At 45.2% G+C, this 25,019-nt stretch overlaps 1 protein-coding gene across 1 annotated transcript; it reads left to right on the forward strand.

Moving 5' to 3' along the window:
- The first annotated feature begins 302 nt into the window (after positions 1-302).
- LOC307027811 (uncharacterized protein) lies at positions 303-3,965 on the forward strand. The gene is made up of 4 exons (XM_079696161.1): positions 303-1,922; positions 2,195-2,472; positions 2,595-2,929; positions 3,065-3,965. The coding sequence occupies exons 1-4, from the start codon at positions 1,738-1,740 to the stop codon at positions 3,872-3,874; spliced, it is 1,608 nt and encodes a 535-aa protein (XP_079552287.1). The 5' UTR covers positions 303-1,737; the 3' UTR covers positions 3,875-3,965.
- The last annotated feature ends 21,054 nt before the right edge of the window (positions 3,966-25,019 follow it).

Here is a 25,019-nt window from a genome sequence, read left to right on the forward strand (position 1 = left end):
GAGATCCATAGAAAAAGGGTGAAAATGAAAAAAAGTATGCCACAGCATGGATTCGAACACGCGACCAACCGCATCCAGGGGCGAGCATTAACGCAGTGAGCCACTGGACCTGAGTACTCAAACATGCCTACTTGTGCATCTTAGACACTCTGAATTCACTAAATGTGACCCGCTCTATCGAAATCAGTCGGAAGTCGCAACGGCTCATTTAAAAATAAACGTGGATTTGAGTAAAAAACTAGTTTTTCGGGGTTTTGGTGTTTTGTTTGATTTCAAATAAACAACGTCTTCGCTTTCAGAATCTGAAACTTTTATTTCCAAAATCAAACGATAAATACATGTTTGAAGCTTGTAATGGGAAGATGACAGCTCTCACGCTGCTCTTCCGCAGCGCTGCCCCCCCTCCCTCCGGCTGACATTATGAATGAAAAGCGTATAGTAATCATAAATAACACGGCAGAGTCCGTGATAGTTTATTTTCATCTGATTTCAAATAAACAAAGTCTTGGCTTTCAGAATATTAAACTTGTTTTGCCAAATTCAGATGATAAATACAACTTTGAAGCTTGTAAAGGCATCATTACGAGCGGAGAACGGAGTAACGTAACGTCACAGCTGGCATAACAACAGCCGGTGTTTCTTGTGAGGGTTTTCCCCGGGAAACCAACACAATACACACAAACGCAAAATACACAAACACACACACACACACACTATATAAACCAACATTATTCCTCGCGACCTTCACCCAGTAAAACGAAAATATTTTTCCTCCGTACTTTGACAATTTATTAGCCGCTAATCAGATCGATGGATTCCAGAGAAGATCAAATCGCAAGACTGTTGAACTCCAACATTGTGAGAGGGACAGCCTCTGATGAGCAATGGGTTCAGCTGATCACTGATTACTTTTTGACGGCACCGGTTGAAGTTTCCCCGTTATCCGGCTCCGATTTAGAGTCAGACAGCCCTGACACTGACAGCAGCCCTCAGACCACGGATGCTGAAGAGGATGAGGACACCACAGAGGAACAACCACTGCTGAACGACCCGGTGGCTGAGACACTTCAGTCCGTACGGCATTATGTGAGAGAGGACAGCGCTCAAGAGATTGAGAGGGCCCGTGACTACAGGTGTAGCTGTACATTTAATGATGGAGTTCCCTGTTACACCCGTTACACCCCTGAGGAGATGGTCAAGAGATGAGACCAAATGAATGAAATGACTAATGGTAAGTAACGTTATAACGTTATATTATTTAAATACCTTTGACTGTGGTAACGATGTGTGTGTGAGTATGGGTTAGTGTTAAAAACATAACAACAATTAAAATAATGCTCACATAACCACCTACAACTTAAAGTTGGCTAATACTCATTGAAAAATTATTGTGGTGAACATTTTCATAAATGTTTCAACCCTACATTTTATCCACATGGGGAGACATATTTTTTTGGCTACCCCTTAAATCACATGTGGCCCCAGCCTAATTATCTAAAGATTTGCAGAGATAGGCAGCTACAAATGTATTATCTCATGTGAGAGCAGTTTACTCTGGAGTCACTGCCAGACTAGCCTGTACTTATTATTACCCTTTATAATAGATAGAATATGTGTGTATGGGAGTGTGTTTAACATAATACTATAGGCAATGTGTGGGGGGTGGGCCTGTGTGTTCTGTTACACGTTAAAGATTTAAGTTGTGTGTGATGAGTGATTGACACAACACATTATGCAATGTTATATGATTTTCCAGGTGAAAAGCATTTGGTGCTACTTGGAAAGATAAGCTCCAACATAAACCTCTCCAAAGAGACCGCTTGTGCAAAGAGAGGACACCAAAAGGAGCGGAAACAGCAGAGAACGTCCTATTTCTTAGATGGGCACAAAATCTGCCGGGAGACTTTCAAGTTTCTACATGGGTGAGTTTGATTTTGAAAAGGCTACTTCACTTTTGGTAGTGTTACTATTTTCAAATGAAGTGGTAATAAGCCATGCATGAGTTGAACTGAGTTTGACAATAACTGAATAGAAGCAGAATTTACAGCAATAGTAATACATAAATAAATAAATATATATATATATACATGCTTTTACATAATGAAAAAATACAACGACAATGTATATACTACAATGCATACATTAAAGAAAGCCATAAAAAACAATCAAAGACTGATGTTTTAAACCATTCCAGAATTTCTCAAGACAAGCTGACAGGTATCATCAAGTTCTTCAAGGAACATGGCTTGGCCTCAAGGATAAGACGTGGTGGTCGTGTGGTGACCAAAAGGGTGTTGTCCTTTGAAGACATCCAGCGAATTGTACGGTTCATTACCAACTTTGCAGATGTCTTTGCCATGCCACTTCCTGGACGGATTCCAGGGTTTAAGAGGACGGACATCAGTGTTCTACCAACAACTGAGACCAAGTCCTCTGTGTGGCGGAAATACAAGGTTCAGATGCAGGAGAAGGGTGGGTATTTTCTTATATTTTAATCTTGTTTTTTTGGGGGTTTTTTACACGAGGAAACATCAATGGAAAACTAATGATGAGTAATCTAACAATGCTATCTTTGTCTTTAATCACCTTTCCAGGTCACCGTGCTGCTGGCAACAGCACATTTAGGAAGCTGTGGAAGGAGCTGACTCCCAGTGTCATTATTGGGAGGCCGATGACAGACCTATGTTGGTTCTGTCAGAAAAACAACATTGCCATCTACCGCAGCTCCAACTTTCCCGACTGTGTCAAGTCAGCGAAGCTCAGGAAGCAGGAAGAACACCTCCGCACCGTGGGGGTGGAGCGTCAGGCTTACCAGGAGATGGTCGCCAGCTGTAAAGAAACAGCTAGAGAGCTGGGTGTCAAATTAGGACCCAACCAACCCTGTAGCAGAGACATCACCATCCACTACAGCTTTGACTATGCACAGCAGGTGAGGTGTGTGAATGTGATGAATGCTGTGATAATCCAGAATGTTTGGAATGTAACAATATGAATATTCACACATTTTTAGAATTAGAGTATAGATCACTCATTAGTTAATTCATCTGTTGGTCTGGTGTTACAGGTTCACTACCCCAGTGACCCTCTCCAGCCCGGGCCCATTTACTTTATGGTTCCCAGGAAGTGTGGACTGTTTGGTGTCTGCTGTGAAGGTGTTCCTCAGCAGGTAAACTACCTCATAGATGAGGCTCATTGCAGCAGCAAGGGTTCCAATGCTGTCATTGCCTACCTCCACCACTTCTTCTCTCAGTATGGGCTTGGGGAGAAACATGTTCACCTGCACTGTGACAACTGCTCTGGTCAGAACAAAAACAGATACCTCCTCTGGTACCTTGCTTGGCGGTGCATGGTGGGACTCCATGAAGATATCTCCCTCAACTTTCTTATTGCTGGCCACACCAAATTTGCACCTGACTGGTGCTTTGGCCTGTTTAAGCAGCAGTTCCGCCGCACACCAGTGTCCTGCCTGAAGGACATCAGCCAGGCTGTCAGGTCCAGTACCGTCACTGGAGTCAACATCCCCCAGCTGGTTGGCAATGAGTCAGGGGAGACCTTCGTCAAAACAGACGACTGGCACAACTTCCTTGCCCCCAGCTTCAGACCGCTTCCAGGTATCAAGAGGTACCATCACCTACGCTTCACCAGTGCCGAGCCTGGAGTGGTCTACGCCAAGGAGTTTGAACGTAAAGAAGAAGAATCCTTCAAGCTGCTACGCACAGGGTGCTTTACTGACCAGGAGGCACGTCCCACTGAACTGACTCCCCCTGGGCTTGATGAAAAACGGCAGTGGTATCTTTTTGAGAAGATCAGAGAGTTCTGCACTGAGGAAACCAAAGACATCACCTGCCCCAAACCCTTAACACCTCATCCTTAATGAGTGAGAGTGCATAATACATCAACACTATGTCATTCTTCTATAAATGCTGTAAATATATATTTCAAATTGGTTTTAAGTACTGTTAGCTATTCTGTTGATTGTTTGCTATTTTTATATTGTGTAGTATATTTATCTGTTCTGTTGCTTGCTTCTTTCTCTAAATTAGCTTTTGTGCCAAATGATTCTAATGTTGTTAGAGGTTAACATGCAATCAGTTCATTTAAGTATTTATTCATAGTGTTTTTCATAAAAATTGTATATTGATGATTCTGCACGTGGGTGTGGGTGTGCACGTGAGTACGGGCGTGCACGTGAGTACGGGTGTGCATGTGGTCTGGGTGTGCACATGGCCATGTACATGGGAATAGATGTGTGCGCATAAGCATGTGCTCAAACATGACCAAAATACATACATAAATTGATGAACGTGCACGTGAGTTCGGGAGTGTACGGGAGTGCACGTTGGTACGGCGTGCATGTGTATGTGAGTGCCTTTGTTCCATGTATTGATGTATGAAAGTGACAACAAGAGAACAGTATATTGTGTGTGTGTGTGTGTGTGTGTGTGTGTGTGTGTGTGTGTGTGTGTGTGTGTGTGTGTGTGTGTGTGTGTTTTTGTGCAAACAGCTCTAGATGAATTCGTTTTATGGTATGGTTCATTTGAATAAATACCTAAGAAAGTACTGCAAACTTTGAAGGCCTTTTTCTCAAAATCATGGTTCGATGACATTCATTATGTAAAGTGACGTATTTTGCTTAATATTTGGAGGACAAAAACAATATTGATATCATTAGAAAGCTAAGAATCTCATCTTTCCAACAGTGTATCAAACTCAAAATGTGTTTCAGGGTCAATGTGACTGAAAATGATAGAGCAGGTCACAAATGTACAACTTTTTCTCCATCAAAATGAACAAATGAGACATTAAATAACATCTACAGATCAAGACGAAGCGAATGGAAGCGGTCCCAGCCTCGTAGCTGCGATAAGCTGTGATCGCAGGAAAATGCTGTTACAAAGATTTCTCAGTATATCTCCGGGACATTTCCCTGGCTTTGCCACCGTCACAATGGACAAACGAGACATGAAATAACATCAACAGATCAAGACGACGCAAATGGAAGTACCCCCGGAGTCATAGCATGTGTAAATCGGGACGAAACATCTCTCTCTCCCCCGCCTGCTTGCGAGGGGGAGGGGCAGTTTACACACACACACACACAGCTGCTGCATGCAGCAACGCACACACAGGGAGGAGATGGCAGAGAGAACGCACTCCCCTGAAAACTCCCCTTGAATTCCTCCAGACTCAGAACATGTAAAAGTTCACTTTTTGGAGATCCATAGAAAAAGGGTGAAAATGAAAAAGTATTCGAAAATAGTGCCTCATAAGGCGGGTAGAGTCCCTTGAAAACTCCCCTTGAATTCCTCCAGACTCAGAAAAAGTCAAAGTTGACTTTTTGGAGATCCATAGAAAAAGGGTGAAAATGAAAAAAAGTATGCCACAGCATGGATTCGAACACGCGACCAACCGCATCCAGGGGCGAGCATTAACGCAGTGAGCCACTGGACCTGAGTACTCAAACATGCCTACTTGTGCATCTTAGAAACTCTGAATTCACTAAATGTACAACTTTTTCTCCATCAAAATGAACAAATGAGACATTAAATAACATCTACAGATCAAGACGAGACGAAGCGAATGGAAGCGGTCCCAGCCTCGTAGCTGCGAACAGCTGTGATCGAAGGAAAATGCTGTTACAAAGATTTCTCAGTATATCTCCGGGACATTTCCCTGGCTTTCCCACCGTCACAATGGACAAACGAGACATGAAATAACATCAACAGATCAAGGCGAAGCGAATGGAGGTACCCCCGGAGTCATAGCATGTGTAAATCGAGACGAAACATCTCTCTCTCCCCAGCCTGCTTGCGAGGGGGAGGGGCAGTTTACACACACACACACAGCTGCTGCATGCAGCAACACACACACAGGGAGGAGATGGCAGAGAGAACGCACTCCCCTGAAAACTCCCCTTGAATTCCTCCAGACTCAGAAAATGTAAAAGTTCACTTTTTGGAGATCCATAGAAAAAGGGTGAAAATGGAAAAAAGTATTCGAAAATAGTGCCTCATAAGGCGGGTATAGTCCTTTGAAAACTCCCCTTGAATTCCTCCAGACTCAGAAAAAGTCAAAGTTGACTTTTTGGAGATCCATAGAAAAAGGGTGAAAATGAAAAAAAGTATGCCACAGCATAGATTCGAACACGCGACCAACCGCATCCAGGGGCGAGCGTTAACGCAGTGAGCCACTGGACCTGAGTACTCAAACTTGCCTACTTGTGCATCTTAGACACTCTGAATTCACTAAATGTACAACCTTTTCTCCATCAAAATGAACAATGAGACATGAAATAACATCTCCAGATCAAGACGAAGCGAATGGAAGCAGTCCCAGCCTCGTAGCTGTGAACAGCTGTGATCGCAGGAAAATGCTGTTACAAAGATTTCTCAGTATATCTCCGGGACATTTCCCTGGCTTTCCCACCGTCACAATGGACAAACGAGACATGAAATAACATCAACAGATCAAGACGAAGCGAATGGAAGTACCCCCGGAGTCATAGCATGTGTAAATCGAGACGAAACATCTCTCTCTCCCCCGCCTGCTTGCGAAGGGGAGGGGCAGTTTACACACACACGCAGCTGCTGCATGCAGCAACGCACACACAGGGAGGAGATGGCAGAGAGAACGCACTCCCCTGAAAACTCCCCTTGAATTCCTCCAGACTCAGAAAATGTAAAAGTTCACTTTTTGGAGATCCATAGAAAAAGGGTGAAAATGGAAAAAAGTATTCGAAAATAGTGCCTCATAAGGCGGGTATAGTCCCTTGAAAACTCCCCTTGAATTCCTCCAGACTCAGAAAAAGTCAAAGTTGACTTTTTGGAGATCCATAGAAAAAGGGTGAAAATGAAAAAAAGTATGCCACAGCATGGATTCGAACACGCGACCAACCGCATCCAGGGGCCAGCATTAACGCAGTGAGCCACTGGACCTGAGTACTCAAACATGCCTACTTGTGCATCTTAGACACTCTGAATTCACTAAATGTACAACTTGTTCTCCATCAAAATGAACAAATGAGACATTAAATAACATCTACAGATCAAGACGAAGCGAATGGAAGCGGTCCCAGCCTCGTAGCTGCGATAAGCTGTGATCGCAGGAAAATGCTGTTACAAAGATTTCTCAGTATATCTCCGGGACATTTCCCTGGCTTTGCCACCGTCACAATGGACAAACGAGATATGAAATAACATCAACAGATCAAGACGAAGCGAATGGAGGTACCCCCGGAGTCATAGCATGTGTAAATCGAGACGAAACATCTCTCTCTCCCCCGCCTGCTTGCGAGGGGGAGTGGCAGTTTACACACACACACAGCTGCTGCATGCAGCAACACACACACAGGGAGGAGATGGCAGAGAGAACGCACTCCCCTGAAAACTCCCCTTGAATTCCTCCAGACTCAGAAAATGTAAATGTTCACTTTTTGGAGATCCATAGAAAAAGGGTGAAAATGAAAAAAAATATTCGAAAATAGTGCCTCATAAGGCGGGTAGAGTCCCTTGAAAACTCCCCTTGAATTCCTCCAGACTCAGAAAAAGTCAAAGTTAACTTTTTGGAGATCCATAGAAAAAGGGTGAAAATGAAAAAAAATATGCCACAGCATGGATTCGAACACGCGACCAACCGCATCCAGGGGCGAGCATTAACGCAGTGAGCCACTGGACCTAAGTACTCAAACATGCCTACTTTTGCATCTTAGAAACTCTGAATTCACTAAATGTACAACTTTTTCTCCATCAAAATGTACAAATGAGACCTTAAATAACATCTACAGATCAATACGAAGCGAATGGAAGCGGTCCCAGCCTCGTAGCTGTGAACAGCTGTGATCGCAGGAAAATGCTGTTACAAAGATTTCTCAGTATATCTCCGGGACATTTCCCTGGCTTTCCCACCGTCACAATGGACAAACGATACATGAAATAACATCAACAGATCAAGACGAAGCGAATGGAAGTACCCCCGGAGTCATAGCATGTGTAAATCGAGACGAAACATCTCTCTCTCCCCCGCCTGCTTGCGAGGGGGAGGGGCAGTTTACACACACACGCAGCTGCTGCATGCAGCAACACACACACAGGGAGGAGATGGCAGAGAGAACGCACTCCCCTGAAAACTCCCCTTGAATTCCTCCAGACTCAGAAAATGTAAAAGTTCACTTTTTGGAGATCCATAGAAAAAGGGTGAAAATGGAAAAAAGTATTCGAAAATAGTGCCTCATAAGGCGGGTAGAGTCCCTTGAAAACTCCCCTTGAATTCCTCCAGACTCAGAAAATGTAAAAGATCACTTTTTGGAGATCCATAGAAAAAGGGTGAAAATGAAAAAAAGTATGCCACAGCATGGATTCGAACACGCGACCAACCGCATCCAGGGGCAAGCATTAACGCAGTGAGCCACTGGACCTGAGTACTCAAACATGCCTACTTGTGCATCTTAGACACTCTGAATTCACTAAATGTACAACTTTTTCTCCATCAAAATGAACAAATGAGACATTAAATAACATCTACAGATCAAGACGAAGCGAATGGAAGCAGTCCCAGCCTCGTAGCTGTGAACAGCTGTGATCGCAGGAAAATGCTGTTACAAAGATTTCTCAGTATATCTCCGGGACATTTCCCTGGCTTTCCCACCGTCACAATGGACAAACGAGACATGAAATAACATCAACAGATCAAGACGAAGCGAATGGAAGTACCCCCGGAGTCATAGCATGTGTAAATTGAGACGAAACATCTCTCTCTCCCCCGCCTGCTTGCGAGGGGGAGGGGCAGTTTACACACACACGCAGCTGCTGCATGCAGCAACAATCACACAGGGAGGAGATGGCAGAGAGAACGCACTCCCTTGAAAACTCCCCTTGAATTCCTCCAGACTCAGAAAATGTAAAAGATCACTTTTTGGAGATCCATAGAAAAAGGGTGAAAATGAAAAAAAGTATGGCACAGCATGGATTCGAACACGCGACCAACCGCATCCAGGGGCAAGCATTAACGCAGTGAGCCACTGGACCTGAGTACTCAAACATGCCTACTTGTGCATCTTAGACACTCTGAATTCACTAAATGTACAACTTTTTCTCCATCAAAATGAACAAATGAGACATGAAATAACATCTACAGATCAAGACGAAGCGAATGGAAGCGGTCCCAGCCTCGTAGCTGCGATAAGCTGTGATCGCAGGAAAATGCTGTTACAAAGATTTCTCAGTATATCTCCGGGACATTTCCCTGGCTTTGCCACAGTCACAATGGACAAACGAGACATGAAATAACATCAACAGATCAAGACGAAGCGAATGGAGGTACCCCCGGAGTCACAGCATGTGTAAATCGAGACGAAACATCTCTCTCTCCCACGCCTGCTTGCGAGGGGGAGGGGCAGTTTACACACACACACAGCTGCTGCATGCAGCAACACACACACAGGGAGGAGATGGCAGAGAGAACGCACTCCCCTGAAAACTCCCCTTGAATTCCTCCAGACTCAGAAAATGTAAAAGATCACTTTTTGGAGATCCATAGAAAAAGGGTGAAAATGAAAAAAAGAATGCCACAGCATGGATTCGAACACGCGACCAACCGCATCCAGGGGCGAGCATTAACGCAGTGAGCCACTGGACCTGAGTACTCAAACATGCCTACTTTTGCAGCTTAGAAACTCTGAATTCACTAAATGTACAACTTTTTCTCCATGAAAATGAACAACTGAGACATTAAATAACATCTACAGATCAAGACGAAGCGAATGGAAGCGGTCCCAGCCTCGTAGCTGCGAACAGCTGTGATCGCAGGAAAATGCTGTTACAAAGATTTCTCAGTATATCTCCGGGACATTTCCCTGGCTTTCCCACAGTCACAATGGACAAACGAGACATGAAATAACATCAACAGATCAAGATGAAGCGAATGGAAGTACCCCCGGAGTCATAGCATGTGTAAATCGAGACGAAACATCTCTCTCTCCCCCGCCTGCTTGCGAAGGGGAGGGGCAGTTTACACACACACACGCAGCTGCTGCATGCAGCAACGCACACACAGGGAGGAGATGGCAGAGAGAATGCACTCCCCTGAAAACTCCCCTTGAATTCCTCCAGACTCAGAAAATGTAAAAGTTCACTTTTTGGAGATCCATAGAAAAAGGGTGAAAATGGAAAAAAGTATTCGAAAATAGTGCCTCATAAGGCGGGTATAGTCCTTTGAAAACTCCCCTTGAATTCCTCCAGACTCAGAAAAAGTCAAAGTTGACTTTTTGGAGATCCATAGAAAAAGGGTGAAAATGAAAAAAAGTATGCCACAGCATGGATTCGAACACGCGACCAACCGCATCCAGGGGCGAGCGTTAACGCAGTGAGCCACTGGACCTGAGTACTCAAACATGCCTACTTGTGCATCTTAGACACTCTGAATTCACTAAATGTACAACTTTTTCTCCATCAAAATGAACAAATGAGACATTAAATAACATCTACAGATCAAGACGAAGCGAATGGAAGCGGTCCCAGCCTCGTAGCTGTGAACAGCTGTGATCGCAGGAAAATGCTGTTACAAAGATTTCTCAGTATATCTCCGGGACATTTCCCTGGCTTTCCCACCGTCACAATGGACAAACGAGACATGAAATAACATCAACAGATCAAGACGAAGCGAATGGAGGTACCCCCGGAGTCATAGCATGTGTAAATCGAGACGAAACATCTCTCTCTCCCCCGCCTGCTTGCAAGGGGGAGGGGCAGTTTACACACACACACAGCTGCTGCATGCAGCAACACACACACAGGGAGGAGATGGCAGAGAGAACGCACTCCCTTGAAAACTCCCCTTGAATTCCTCCAGACTCAGAAAATGTAAAAGATCACTTTTTGGAGATCCATAGAAAAAGGGTGAAAATGAAAAAAAGAATGCCACAGCATGGATTCGAACACGCGACCAACCGCATCCAGGGGCGAGCATTAACGCAGTGAGCCACTGGACCTGAGTACTCAAACATGCCTACTTTTGCATCTTAGAAACTCTGAATTCACTAAATGTACAACTTTTTCTCCATCAAAATGAACAACTGAGACATTAAATAACATTTACAGATCAAGACGAAGCGAATGGAAGCGGTCCCAGCCTCGTAGCTGCGAACAGCTGTGATCGCAGGAAAATGCTGTTACAAAGATTTCTCAGTATATCTCCGGGACATTTCCCTGGCTTTCCCACCGTCACAATGGACAAACAAGACATGAAATAACATCAACAGATCAAGACGAAGCGAATGGAAGTACCCCCGGAGTCATAGCATGTGTAAATCGAGACGAAACATCTCTCTCTCCCCCGCCTGCTTGCGAAGGGGAGGGGCAGTTTACACACACACACGCAGCTGCTGCATGCAGCAACGCACACAGAGGGAGGAGATGGCAGAGAGAATGCACTCCCCTGAAAACTCCCCTTGCATTCCTCCATACTCAGAAAATGTAAAAGTTCACTTTTTGGAGATCCATAGAAAAAAGGGTGAAAATGGAAAAAAGTATTCGAAAATAGTGCCTCATAAGGCGGGTAGAGTCCCTTGAAAACTCCCCTTGAATTCCTCCAGACTCAGAAAAAGTCAAAGTTGACTTTTTGGAGATCCATAGAAAAAGGGTGAAAATGAAAAAAAGTATGCCACAGCATGGATTCGAACACGCGACCAACCGCATCCAGGGGCGAGCATTAACGCAGTGAGCCACTGGACCTGAGTACTCAAACATGCCTACTTGTGCATCTTAGACACTCTGAATTCACTAAATGTACAACTTTTTCTCCATCAAAATTAACAAATGAGACATTAAATAACATCTACAGATCAAGACGAAGCGAATGGAAGCAGTCCCAGCCTCGTAGCTGCGAACAGCTGTGATCACAGGAAAATGCTGTTACAAAGATTTCTCAGTATATCTCCGGGACATTTCCCTGGCTTTCCCACCGTCACAATGGACAAACAAGACATGAAATAACATCAACAGATCAAGACGAAGCGAATGGAAGTACCCCCGGAGTCATAGCATGTGTAAATCGAGACAAAACATCTCTCTCTCCCCCGCCTGCTTGCGAAGGGGAGGGGCAGTTTACACACACACGCGCAGCTGCTGCATGCAGCAACGCACACACAGGGAGGAGATGGCAGAGAGAATGCACTCACCTGAAAACTCCCCTTGAATTCCTCCAGACTCAGAAAATGTAAAAGTTCACTTTTTGGAGATCCATAGAAAAAGGGTGAAAATGGAAAAAAGTATTCGAAAATAGTGCCTCATAAGGCGGGTAGAGTCCCTTGAAAACTCCCCTTGAATTCCTCCAGACTCAGAAAAAGTCAAAGTTGACTTTTTGGAGATCCATAGAAAAAGGGTGAAAATGAAAAAAAGTATGCCACAGCATGGATTCGAACAAGCGACCAACCGCATCCAGGGGCGAGCGTTAACGCAGTGAGCCACTGGACCTGAGTACTCAAACATGCCTACTTTTGCATCTTAGAAACTCTGAATTCACTAAATGTACAACTTTTTCTCCATCAAAATGAACAAATGAGACATTAAATAACATCTACAGATCAAGACGAAGCGAATGGAAGCGGTCCCAGCCTCGTAGCTGCGAACAGCTGTGATCGCAGGAAAATGCTGTTACAAAGATTTCTCATTATATCTCCGGGACATTTCCCTGGCTTTCCCACCGTCACAATGGACAAACGAGACATGAAATAACATCAACAGATCAAGACGACGCGAATGGAAGTACCCCCGGAGTCATAGCATGTGTAAATCGAGACGAAACATCTCTCTCCCCCCCGCCTGCTTGCGAGGGGGAGGGGCAGTTTACACAAATACACAGCTGCTGCATGCAGCAACGCACACACAGGGAGGAGATCGCAGAGAGAACGCACTCCCCTGAAAACTGCCCTTGAATTCCTCCAGACTCAGAAAATGTAAAAGATCACTTTTTGGAGATCCATAGAAAAAGGGTGAACATGAAAAAAAGAATGCCACAGCATGTATTCGAACACGCGACCAACCGCATCCAGGGGCGAGCGTTAACACAGTGAGCCACTGGACCTGAGTACTCAAACATGCCTACTTGTGCATCTTAGACACTCTGAATTTAGTAAATGTACAACTTTTTCTCCATCAAAATGAACAAATGAGACATTAAATAACATCTACAGATCAAGACGAAGCGAATGGAAGCGGTCCCAGCCTCGTAGCTGCGAACAGCTGTGATCGCAGGAAAATGCTGTTACAAAGATTTCTCAGTATATCTCCGGGACATTTCCCTGGCTTTCCCACCGTCACAATGGACAAACGAGACATGAAATAACATCAACAGATCAAGACGAAGCGAATGGAAGTACCCCCGGAGTCATAGCATGTGTAAATCGAGACGAAACATCTCTCTCTCCCCCGCCTGCTTGCGAAGGGGAGGGGCAGTTTACACACACACACGCAGCTGCTGCATGCAGCAACGCACACACAGGGAGGAGATGGAAGAGGGAATGCACTCCCCTGAAAACTCCCCTTGAATTCCTCCAGACTCAGAAAAAGTCAAAGTTGACTTTTTGGAGATCCATAGAAAAAGGGTGAAAATGAAAAAAAGTATGCCACAGCATGGATTCGAACACGTGACCAACCGCATCCAGGGGCGAGCATTAACGCAGTGAGCCACTAGTCCTGAGTACTCAAACATGCCTACTTGTGCATCTTAGACACTCTGAATTCACTAAATGTACAACTTTTTCTCCATCAAAATTAACAAATGAGACATTAAATAACATCTACAGATCAAGACGAAGCGAATGGAAGCGGTCCCAGCCTCGTAGCTGCGAACAGCTGTGATCACAAGAAAATGCTGTTACAAAGATTTCTCAGTATATCTCCGGGACATTTCCCTGGCTTTCCCACCGTCACAATGGACAAACGAGACATGAAATAACATCAACAGATCAAGACGAAGCGAATGGAAGTACCCCCGGAGTCATAGCATGTGTAAATCGAGACGAAACATCTCTCTCTCCCCTGCCTGCTTGCGAAGGGGAGGGGCAGTTTACACACACACGCGCAGCTGCTGCATGCAGCAACGCACACACAGGGAGGAGATGGCAGAGAGAATGCACTCCACTGAAAACTCCCCTTGAATTCCTCCAGACTCAGAAAATGTAAAAGTTCACTTTTTGGAGATCCATAGAAAAAAGGGTGAAAATGGAAAAAAGTATTCGAAAATAGTGCCTCATAAGGCGGGTAGAGTCCCTTGAAAACTCCCCTTGAATTCCTCCAGACTCAGAAAAAGTCAAAGTTGACTTTTTGGAGATCCATAGAAAAAGGGTGAAAATGAAAAAAAGTATGCCACAGCATGGATTCGAACACGCGACCAACCGCATCCAGGGGCGAGCATTAACGCAGTGAGCCACTGGACCTGAGTACTCAAACATGCCTACTTGTGCATCTTAGACACTCTGAATTCACTAAATGTACAACTTTTTCTCCATCAAAATTAACAAATGAGACATTAAATAACATCTACAGATCAAGACGAAGCGAATGGAAGCAGTCCCAGCCTCGTAGCTGCGAACAGCTGTGATCACAGGAAAATGCTGTTACAAAGATTTCTCAGTATATCTCCGGGACATTTCCCTGGCTTTCCCACCGTCACAATGGACAAACAAGACATGAAATAACATCAACAGATCAAGACGAAGCGAATGGAAGTACCCCCGGAGTCATAGCATGTGTAAATCGAGACAAAACATCTCTCTCTCCCCCGCCTGCTTGCGAAGGGGAGGGGCAGTTTACACACACACGCGCAGCTGCTGCATGCAGCAACGCACACACAGGGAGGAGATCGCAGAGAGAACGCACTCCCCTGAAAACTCCCCTTGAATTCCTCCAGACTCAGAAAATGTAAAAGTTCACTTTTTGGAGATCCATAGAAGAAGGGTGAAAATGGAAAAAAGTATTCGAAAATAGTGCCTCATAAGGCGGGTAGAGTCCCTTGAAAACTCCCCTTGAATTCCTCCAGACTCAGAAAAAGTCAAAGTTGACTTTTTGGAGATCCATAGAAAAAGGGTGAAAATGAAAAAAAGTATGCCACAGCATGGATTCGAACACGCGACCAACCGCATCCAGGGGCGAGCATTAACGGAGTGAGCCACTGGACCTGAGTACTCAAACATACCTACTTGTGCATCTTAGAAACTCTGAATTCACTAAATGTACAACTTTTTCTCCATCAAAATGAACAAATGAGACCTTAAATAACATCTACAGATCAAGACGAAGCGAATGGAAGTGGTCCCAGCCTCGTAGCTGTGAACAGCTGTGATCGCAGGAAAATGCTGTTACAAAGATTTCTCAGTATATCTCCGGGACATTTCCCTGGCTTTCCCACCGTCACAATGGACAAACGAGACATGAAATAACATCAACAGATCAAGACGAAGCGAATGGAAGTACCCCCGGAGTCATAGCATGTGTAAATCGAGACGAAACATCTCTCTCTCCCCCGCCTGCTTGCGAAGGGGAGGGGCAGTTTACACACACACACGCAGCTGCTGCATGCTGCAACGCACACACAGGGAGGAGATGGCAGAGAGAATGCACTCCCCTGAAAACTCCCCTTGAATTCCTCCAGACTCAGAAAATGTAAAAGTTCACTTTTTGGAGATCCATAGAAAAAGGGTGAAAATGGAAAAAAGTATTCGAAAATAGTGCCTCATAAGGCGGCTAGAGTCCCTTGAAAACTCCCCTTGAATTCCTCCAGACTCAGAAAAAGTCAAAGTTAACTTTTTGGAGATCCATAGAAAAAGGGTGAAAATGAAAAAAAGTATGCCACAGCATGGATTCGAACACGCGACCAACCGCATCCAGGGGCGAGCATTAACGCAGTGAGCCACTGAACCTGAGTACTCAAACATGCCTACTTTTGCATCTTAGAAACTCTGAATTCACTAAATGTACAACTTTTTCTCCATCAATTTGAACAAATGAGACATTAAATAACATCTACAGATCAAGACGAAGCGAATGGAAGCAGTCCCAGCCTCGTAGCTGTGAACAGCTGTGATCGCAGGAAAATGCTGTTACAAAGATTTCTCAGTATATCTCCGGGACATTTCCCTGGCTTTCCCAGCGTCACAATGGACAAACGACACATGAAATAACATCAACAGATCAAGACGAAGCGAATGGGGGTACCCCCGGAGTCATAGCATGTGTAAATCGAGACGAAACATCTCTCTCTCCCCCGCCTGCTTGCGAGGGGGAGGGGCAGTTTACACACACACGCAGCTGCTGCATGCAGCAACACACACACAGGGAGGAGATGGCAGAGAGAACGCACTCCCCTGAAAACTGCCCTTGAATTCCTCCAGACTCAGAAAATGTAAAAGATCACTTTTTGGAGATCCATAGAAAAAGGGTGAACATGAAAAAAAGAATGCCACAGCATGGATTCGAACACGCGACCAACCGCATCCAGGGGCGAGCGTTAACACAGTGAGCCACTGGACCTGAGTACTCAAACATGCCTACTTGTGCATCTTAGACACTCTGAATTTAGTAAATGTACAACTTTTTCTCCATCAAAATGAACAAATGAGACATTAAATAACATCTACAGATCAAGACGAAGCGAATGGAAGCGGTCCCAGCCTCGTAGCTGCGAACAGCTGTGATCGCAGGAAAATGCTGTTACAAAGATTTCTCAGTATATCTCCGGGACATTTCCCTGGCTTTCCCACCGTCACAATGGACAAACGAGACATGAAATAACATCAACAGATCAAGACGAAGCGAATGGAAGTACCCCCGGAGTCATAGCATGTGTAAATCGAGACGAAACATCTCTCTCTCCCCCGCCTGCTTGCGAAGGGGAGGGGCAGTTTACACACACACACGCAGCTGCTGCATGCAGCAACGCACACACAGGGAGGAGATGGAAGAGGGAATGCACTCCCCTGAAAACTCCCCTTGAATTCCTCCAGACTCAGAAAATGTAAAAGATCACTTTTTGGAGATCCATAGAAAAAGGGTGAACATAAAAAAAAAGAATGCCACAGCATGGATTCGAACACGCGACCAACCGCATCCAGGGGCGAGCGTTAACACAGTGAGCCACTGGACCTGAGTACTCAAACATGCCTACTTGTGCATCTTAGACACTCTGAATTTAGTAAATGTACAACTTTTTCTCCATCAAAATGAACAAATGAGACATTAAATAACATCTACAGATCAAGACGAAGCGAATGGAAGCGGTCCCAGCCTCGTAGCTGCGAACAGCTGTGATCGCAGGAAGATGCTGTTACAAAGATTTCTCAGTATATCTCCGGGACATTTCCCTGGCTTTCCCACCGTCACAATGGACAAACGAGACATGAAATAACATCAACAGATCAAGACGAAGCGAATGGAAGTACCCCCGGAGTCATAGCATGTGTAAATCGAGACGAAACATCTCTCTCTCCCCCGCCTGCTTGCGAAGGGGAGGGGCAGTTTACACACACACACGCAGCTGCTGCATGCAGCAACGCACACACAGGGAGGAGATGGAAGAGGGAATGCACTCCCCTGAAAACTCCCCTTGAATTCCTCCAGACTCAGAAAAAGTCAAAGTTGACTTTTTGGAGATCCATAGAAAAAGGGTGAAAATGAAAAAAAGTATGCCACAGCATGGATTCGAACACGCGACCAACCGCATCCAGGGGCGAGCGTTAACGCAGTGAGCCACTGGACCAGAGTACTCAAACATGCCTACTTTTGCATCTTAGACAATCTGAATTCACTAAATGTACAACTTTTTCTCCATCAAAATGAACAAATGAGACATTAAATAACATCTACAGATCAAGACAAAGCGAATGGAAGCGGTCCCAGCCTCGTAGCTGTGAACAGCTGTGATCGCAGGAAAATGCTGTTACAAAGATTTCTCAGTATATCTCCGGGACATTTCCCTGGCTTTCCCACCGTCACAATGGACAAACGAGACATGAAATAACATCAACAGATCAAGACGAAGCGAATGGAAGTACCCCCGGAGTCATAGCATGTGTAAATCGAGACGAAACATCTCTCTCTCCCCCGCCTGCTTGCGAAGGGGAGGGGCAGTTTACACACACACACGCAGCTGCTGCATGCAGCAACGCACACAGAGGGAGGAGATGGCAGAGAGAATGCACTCCCCTGAAAACTCCCCTTGCATTCCTCCAGACTCAGAAAATGTAAAAGTTCACTTTTTGGAGATCCATAGAAAAAAGGGTGAAAATGGAAAAAAGTATTCAAAAATAGTGCCTCATAAGGCGGGTAGAGTCCCTTGAAAACTCCCCTTGAATTCCTCCAGACTCAGAAAAAGTCAAAGTTGACTTTTTGGAGATCCATAGAAAAAGGGTGAAAATGAAAAAAAGTATGCCACAGCATGGATTCGAACACGTGACCAACCGCATCCAGGGGCGAGCATTAACGCAGTGAGCCACTAGTCCTGAGTACTCAAACATGCCTACTTGTGCATCTTAGACACTCTGAATTCACTAAATGTACAACTTTTTCTCCATCAAAATTAACAAATGAGACATTAAATAACATCTACAGATCAAGACGAAGCGAATGGAAGCGGTCCCAGCCTCGTAGCTGCGAACAGCTGTGATCACAGGAAAATGCTGTTACAAAGATTTCTCAGTATATCTCCGGGACATTTCCCTGGCTTTCCCACCGTCACAATGGACAAACGAGACATGAAATAACATCAAGAGATCAAGACGAAGCGAATGGAAGTACCCCCGGAGTCATAGCATGTGTAAATCGAGACGAAACATCTCTCTCTCCCCCGCCTGCTTGCGAAGGGGAGGGGCAGTTTACACACACACGCGCAGCTGCTGCATGCAGCAACGCACACACAGGGAGGAGATGGCAGAGAGAATGCACTCCACTGAAAACTCCCCTTGAATTCCTCCAGACTCAGAAAATGTAAAAGTTCACTTTTTGGAGATCCATAGAAAAAGGGTGAAAATGGAAAAAAGTATTCGAAAATAGTGCCTCATAAGGCGGGTAGAGTCCCTTGAAAACTCCCCTTGAATTCCTCCAGACTCAGAAAAAGTCAAAGTTGACTTTTTGGAGATCCATAGAAAAAGGGTGAAAATGAAAAAAAGTATGCCACAGCATGGATTCGAACAAGCGACCAACCGCATCCAGGGGCGAGCGTTAACGCAGTGAGCCACTGGACCTGAGTACTCAAACATGCCTACTTTTGCATCTTAGAAACTCTGAATTCACTAAATGTACAACTTTTTCTCCATCAAAATGAACAAATGAGACATTAAATAACATCTACAGATCAAGACGAAGCGAATGGAAGCGGTCCCAGCCTCGTAGCTGCGAACAGCTGTGATCGCAGGAAAATGCTGTTACAAAGATTTCTCAGTATATCTCCGGGACATTTCCCTGGCTTTCCCAGCGTCACAATGGACAAACGACACATGAAATAACATCAACAGATCAAGACGAAGCGAATGGAGGTACCCCCGGAGTCATAGCATGTGTAAATCGAGACGAAACATCTCTCTCTCCCCCGCCTGCTTGCGAGGGGGAGGGGCAGTTTACACACACACGCAGCTGCTGCATGCAGCAACACACACACAGGGAGGAGATGGCAGAGAGAACGCACTCCCCTGAAAACTGCCCTTGAATTCCTCCAGACTCAGAAAATGTAAAAGATCACTTTTTGGAGATCCATAGAAAAAGGGTGAACATAAAAAAAAAGAATGCCACAGCATGGATTCGAACACGCGACCAACCGCATCCAGGGGCGAGCGTTAACACAGTGAGCCACTGGACCTGAGTACTCAAACATGCCTACTTGTGCATCTTAGACACTCTGAATTTAGTAAATGTACAACTTTTTCTCCATCAAAATGAACAAATGAGACATTAAATAACATCTACAGATCAAGACGAAGCGAATGGAAGCGGTCCCAGCCTCGTAGCTGCGAACAGCTGTGATCGCAGGAAAATGCTGTTACAAAGATTTCTCAGTATATCTCCGGGACATTTCCCTGGCTTTCCCACCGTCACAATGGACAAACGAGACATGAAATAACATCAACAGATCAAGACGAAGCGAATGGACGTACCCCCGGAGTCATAGCATGTGTAAATCGAGACGAAACATCTCTCTCTCCCCCGCCTGCTTGCGAAGGGGAGGGGCAGTTTACACACACACACGCAGCTGCTGCTGCATGCAGCAACGCACACACAGGGAGGAGATGGAAGAGGGAATGCACTCCCCTGAAAACTCCCCTTGAATTCCTCCAGACTCAGAAAAAGTAAAAGTTGACTTTTTGGAGATCCATAGAAAAAGGGTGAAAATGAAAAAAAGTATGCCACAGCATGGATTCGAACACGCGACCAACCGCATCCAGGGGCGAGCATTAACGGAGTGAGCCACTGGACCTGAGTACTCAAACATACCTACTTGTGCATCTTAGAAACTCTGAATTCACTAAATGTACAACTTGTTCTCCATCAAAATGAACAAATGAGACATTAAATAACATCTACAGATCAAGACGAAGCGAATGGAAGTGGTCCCAGCCTCGTAGCTGCGATAAGCTGTGATCGCAGGAAAATGCTGTTACAAAGATTTCTCAGTATATCTCCGGGACATTTCCCTGGCTTTGCCACCGTCACAATGGACAAACGAGACATGAAATAACATCAACAGATCAAGACAAAGCGAATGGAGGTACCCCCGGAGTCACAGCATGTGTAAATCGAGACGAAACATCTCTCTCTCCCCCGCCTGCTTGCGAGGGGGAGGGGCAGTTTACACACACACACAGCTGCTGCATGCAGCAACACACACACAGGGAGGAGATGGCAGAGAGAACGCACTCCCCTGAAAACTCCCCTTGAATTCCTCCAGACTCAGAAAATGTAAAAGATCACTTTTTGGAGATCCATAGAAAAAGGGTGAAAATGAAAAAAAGAATGCCACAGCATGGATTCGAACACGCGACCAACCGCATCCAGGGGCGAGCATTAACGCAGTGAGCCACTGGACCTGAGTACTCAAACATGCCTACTTTTGCAGCTTAGAAACTCTGAATTCACTAAATGTACAACTTTTTCTCCATGAAAATGAACAACTGAGACATTAAATAACATCTACAGATCAAGACGAAGCGAATGGAAGCGGTCCCAGCCTCGTAGCTACGAACAGCTGTGATCGCAGGAAAATGCTGTTACAAAGATTTCTCAGTATATCTCCGGGACATTTCCCTGGCTTTCCCACAGTCACAGTGGACAAACGAGACATGAAATAACATCAACAGATCAAGACGAAGCGAATGGAAGTACCCCCGGAGTCATAGCATGTGTAAATCAAGACGAAACATCTCTCTCTCCCCCGCCTGCTTGCGAAGGGGAGGGGCAGTTTACACACACACACGCAGCTGCTGCATGCAGCAACGCACACACAGGGAGGAGATGGCAGAGAGAATGCACTCCCCTGAAAACTCCCCTTGAATTCCTCCAGACTCAGAAAATGTAAAAGTTCACTTTTTGGAGATCCATAGAAAAAGGGTGAAAATGGAAAAAAGTATTCGAAAATAGTGCCTCATAAGGCGGGTATAGTCCTTTGAAAACTCCCCTTGAATTCCTCCAGACTCAGAAAAAGTCAAAGTTGACTTTTTGGAGATCCATAGAAAAAGGGTGAAAATGAAAAAAAGTATGCCACAGCATGGATTCGAACACGCGACCAACCGCATCCAGGGGCGAGCATTAACGCAGTGAGCCACTGGACCTGAGTACTCAAACATGCCTACTTTTGCATCTTAGAAACTCTGAATTCACTAAATGTACAACTTTTTCTCCATCAAAATGAACAACTGATACATTAAATAACATGTACAGATCAAGACGAAGCGAATGGAAGCGGTCCCAGCCTCGTAGCTGCGAACAGCTGTGATCGCAGGAAAATGCTGTTACAAAGATTTCTCAGTATATCTCCGGGACATTTCCCTGGCTTTCCCACCGTCACAATGGACAAACGAGACATGAAATAACATCAACAGATCAAGACGACGCAAATGGAAGTACCCCCGGAGTCATAGCATGTGTAAATCGGGACGAAACATCTCTCTCTCCCCCGCCTGCTTGCGAGGGGGAGGGGCAGTTTACACACACACACACACACAGCTGCTGCATGCAGCAACGCACACACAGGGAGGAGATGGCAGAGAGAACGCACTCCCCTGAAAACTCCCCTTGAATTCCTCCAGACTCAGAACATGTAAAAGTTCACTTTTTGGAGATCCATAGAAAAAGGGTGAAAATGAAAAAGTATTCGAAAATAGTGCCTCATAAGGCGGGTAGAGTCCCTTGAAAACTCCCCTTGAATTCCTCCAGACTCAGAAAAAGTCAAAGTTGACTTTTTGGAGATCCATAGAAAAAGGGTGAAAATGAAAAAAAGTATGCCACAGCATGGATTCGAACACGCGACCAACCGCATCCAGGGGCGAGCATTAACGCAGTGAGCCACTGGACCTGAGTACTCAAACATGCCTACTTTTGCAGCTTAGAAACTCTGAATTCACTAAATGTACAACTTTTTCTCCATGAAAATGAACAACTGAGACATTAAATAACATCTACAGATCAAGACGAAGCGAATGGAAGTGGTCCCAGCCTCGTAGCTGCGAACAGCTGTGATCGCAGGAAAATGCTGTTACAAAGATTTCTCAGTATATCTCCGGGACATTTCCCTGGCTTTCCCACCGTCAAAATGGACAAACGAGACATGAAATAACATCAACAGATCAAGTCGAAGCGAATGGAGGTACCCCCGGAGTCATAGCATGTGTAAATCGAGACGAAACATCTCTCTCTCCCCCGCCTGCTTGCGAGGGGGAGGGGCAGTTTACACACACACACAGCTGCTGCATACAGCAACACACACACAGGGAGGAGATGGCAGAGAGAATGCACTCCCCTGAAAACTCCCCTTGAATTCCTCCAGACTCAGAAAATGTAAAAGTTCACTTTTTGGAGATCCATAGAAAAAGGGTGAAAATGGAAAAAAGTATGCCACAGCATGGATTCGAACACGCGACCAACCGCATCCAGGGGCGAGTGTTGGAGCCACTGGACCTGAGTACTCAAACATGCCTACTTTTGCATCTTAGACACTCTGAATTCACTAAATGTACAACTTTTTCTCCATCAAAATGAACAAATGAGACATGAAATAACATCTACAGATCAAGACGAAGCGAATGGAAGCGGCACCAGTCTCGTAGCTGTGAACAGCTGTGATCGCAGGAAAATGCTGTTACAAAGATTTCTCAGTATATCTCCGGGACATTTCCCTGGCTTTCCCACCGTCAAAATGGACAAACGAGACATGAAATAACATCAACAGATCAAGACGAAGCGAATGGAAGTACCCCCGGAGTCATAGCATGTGTAAATCGAGACGAAACATCTCTCTCTCCCCCGCCTGCTTGCGAAGGGGAGGGGCAGTTTACACACACACACGCAGCTGCTGCTGCATGCAGCAACACACACACAGGGAGGAGATGGCAGAGAGAACGCACTCCCCTGAAAACTCCCCTTGAATTCCTCCAGACTCAGAAAAAGTCAAAGTTGACTTTTTGGAGATCCATAGAAAAAGGGTGAAAATGAAAAAAAGTATGCCACAGCATGGATTCGAACACGCGACCAACCGCATCCAGGGGCGAGCATTAACGCAGTGAGCCACTGGACCTGAGTACTCAAACATGCCTACTTTTGCAGCTTAGAAACTCTGAATTCACTAAATGTACAACTTTTTCTCCATGAAAATGAACAACTGAGACATTAAATAACATCTACAGATCAAGACAAAGCGAATGGAAGCGGTCCCAGCCTCGTAGCTGCGAACAGCTGTGATCGCAGGAAAATGCTGTTACAAAGATTTCTCAGTATATCTCCGGGACATTTCCCTGGCTTTCCCACCGTCAAAATGGACAAACGAGACATGAAATAACATCAACAGATCAAGTCGAAGCGAATGGAGGTACCCCCGGAGTCATAGCATGTGTAAATCGAGACGAAACATCTCTCTCTCCCCCGCCTGCTTGCGAGTGGGAGGGGCAGTTTACACACACACACAGCTGCTGCATACAGCAACACACACACAGGGAGGAGATGGCAGAGAGAATGCACTCCCCTGAAAACTCCCCTTGAATTCCTCCAGACTCAGAAAATGTAAAAGTTCACTTTTTGGAGATCCATAGAAAAAGGGTGAAAATGGAAAAAAGTATGCCACAGCATGGATTCGAACACGCGACCAACCGCATCCAGGGGCGAGCGTTGGAGCCACTGGACCTGAGTACTCAAACATGCCTACTTTTGCATCTTAGACACTCTGAATTCACTAAATGTACAACTTTTTCTCCATCAAAATGAACAAATGAGACATGAAATAACATCTACAGATCAAGACGAAGCGAATGGAAGCGGTACCAGCCTCGTAGCTGTGAACAGCTGTGATCGCAGGAAAATGCTGTTACAAAGATTTCTCAGTATATCTCCGGGACATTTCCCTGGCTTTCCCACCGTCAAAATGGACAAACGAGACATGAAATAACATCAACAGATCAAGACGAAGCGAATGGAGGTACCCCCGGAGTCATAGCATGTGTAAATCGAGACGAAACATCTCTCTCTCCCCCGCCTGCTTGCGAAGGGGAGGGGCAGTTTACACACACACGCAGCTGCTGCATGCAGCAACGCACACACAGGGAGGAGATGGCAGAGAGAACGCACTCCCCTGAAAACTCCCCTTGAATTCCTCCAGACTCAGAAAATGTAAAAGATCACTTTTTGGAGATCCATAGAAAAAGGGTGAAAATGGACAAAAGTATTCGAAAATAGTGCCTCATAAGGCGGGTAGAGTCCCTTGAAAACTCCCCTTGAATTCCTCCAGACTCAGAAAAAGTCAAAGTTTACCTTTTGGAGATCCATAGAAAAAGG

This window comes from Notothenia rossii (genome assembly GCF_949606895.1).
Source record: "Notothenia rossii genome assembly, contig: scaffold_39, whole genome shotgun sequence".
Classification (NCBI taxonomy): Eukaryota; Metazoa; Chordata; class Actinopteri; order Perciformes; family Nototheniidae; genus Notothenia; species Notothenia rossii.

Bases quoted from the DNA above. Each gene is read 5' to 3' on its own strand.
- LOC307027811 (XM_079696161.1), top strand. From the start codon at position 1,738: ATGTTATATGATTTTCCAGGTGAAAAGCATTTGGTGCTACTTGGAAAG. The intron at 1,923-2,194 runs GTGAGTTTGATT...AAACCATTCCAG, and splicing joins ACTTTCAAGTTTCTACATGG to AATTTCTCAAGACAAGCTGA. The intron at 2,473-2,594 runs GTGGGTATTTTC...TCACCTTTCCAG, and splicing joins GGTTCAGATGCAGGAGAAGG to GTCACCGTGCTGCTGGCAAC.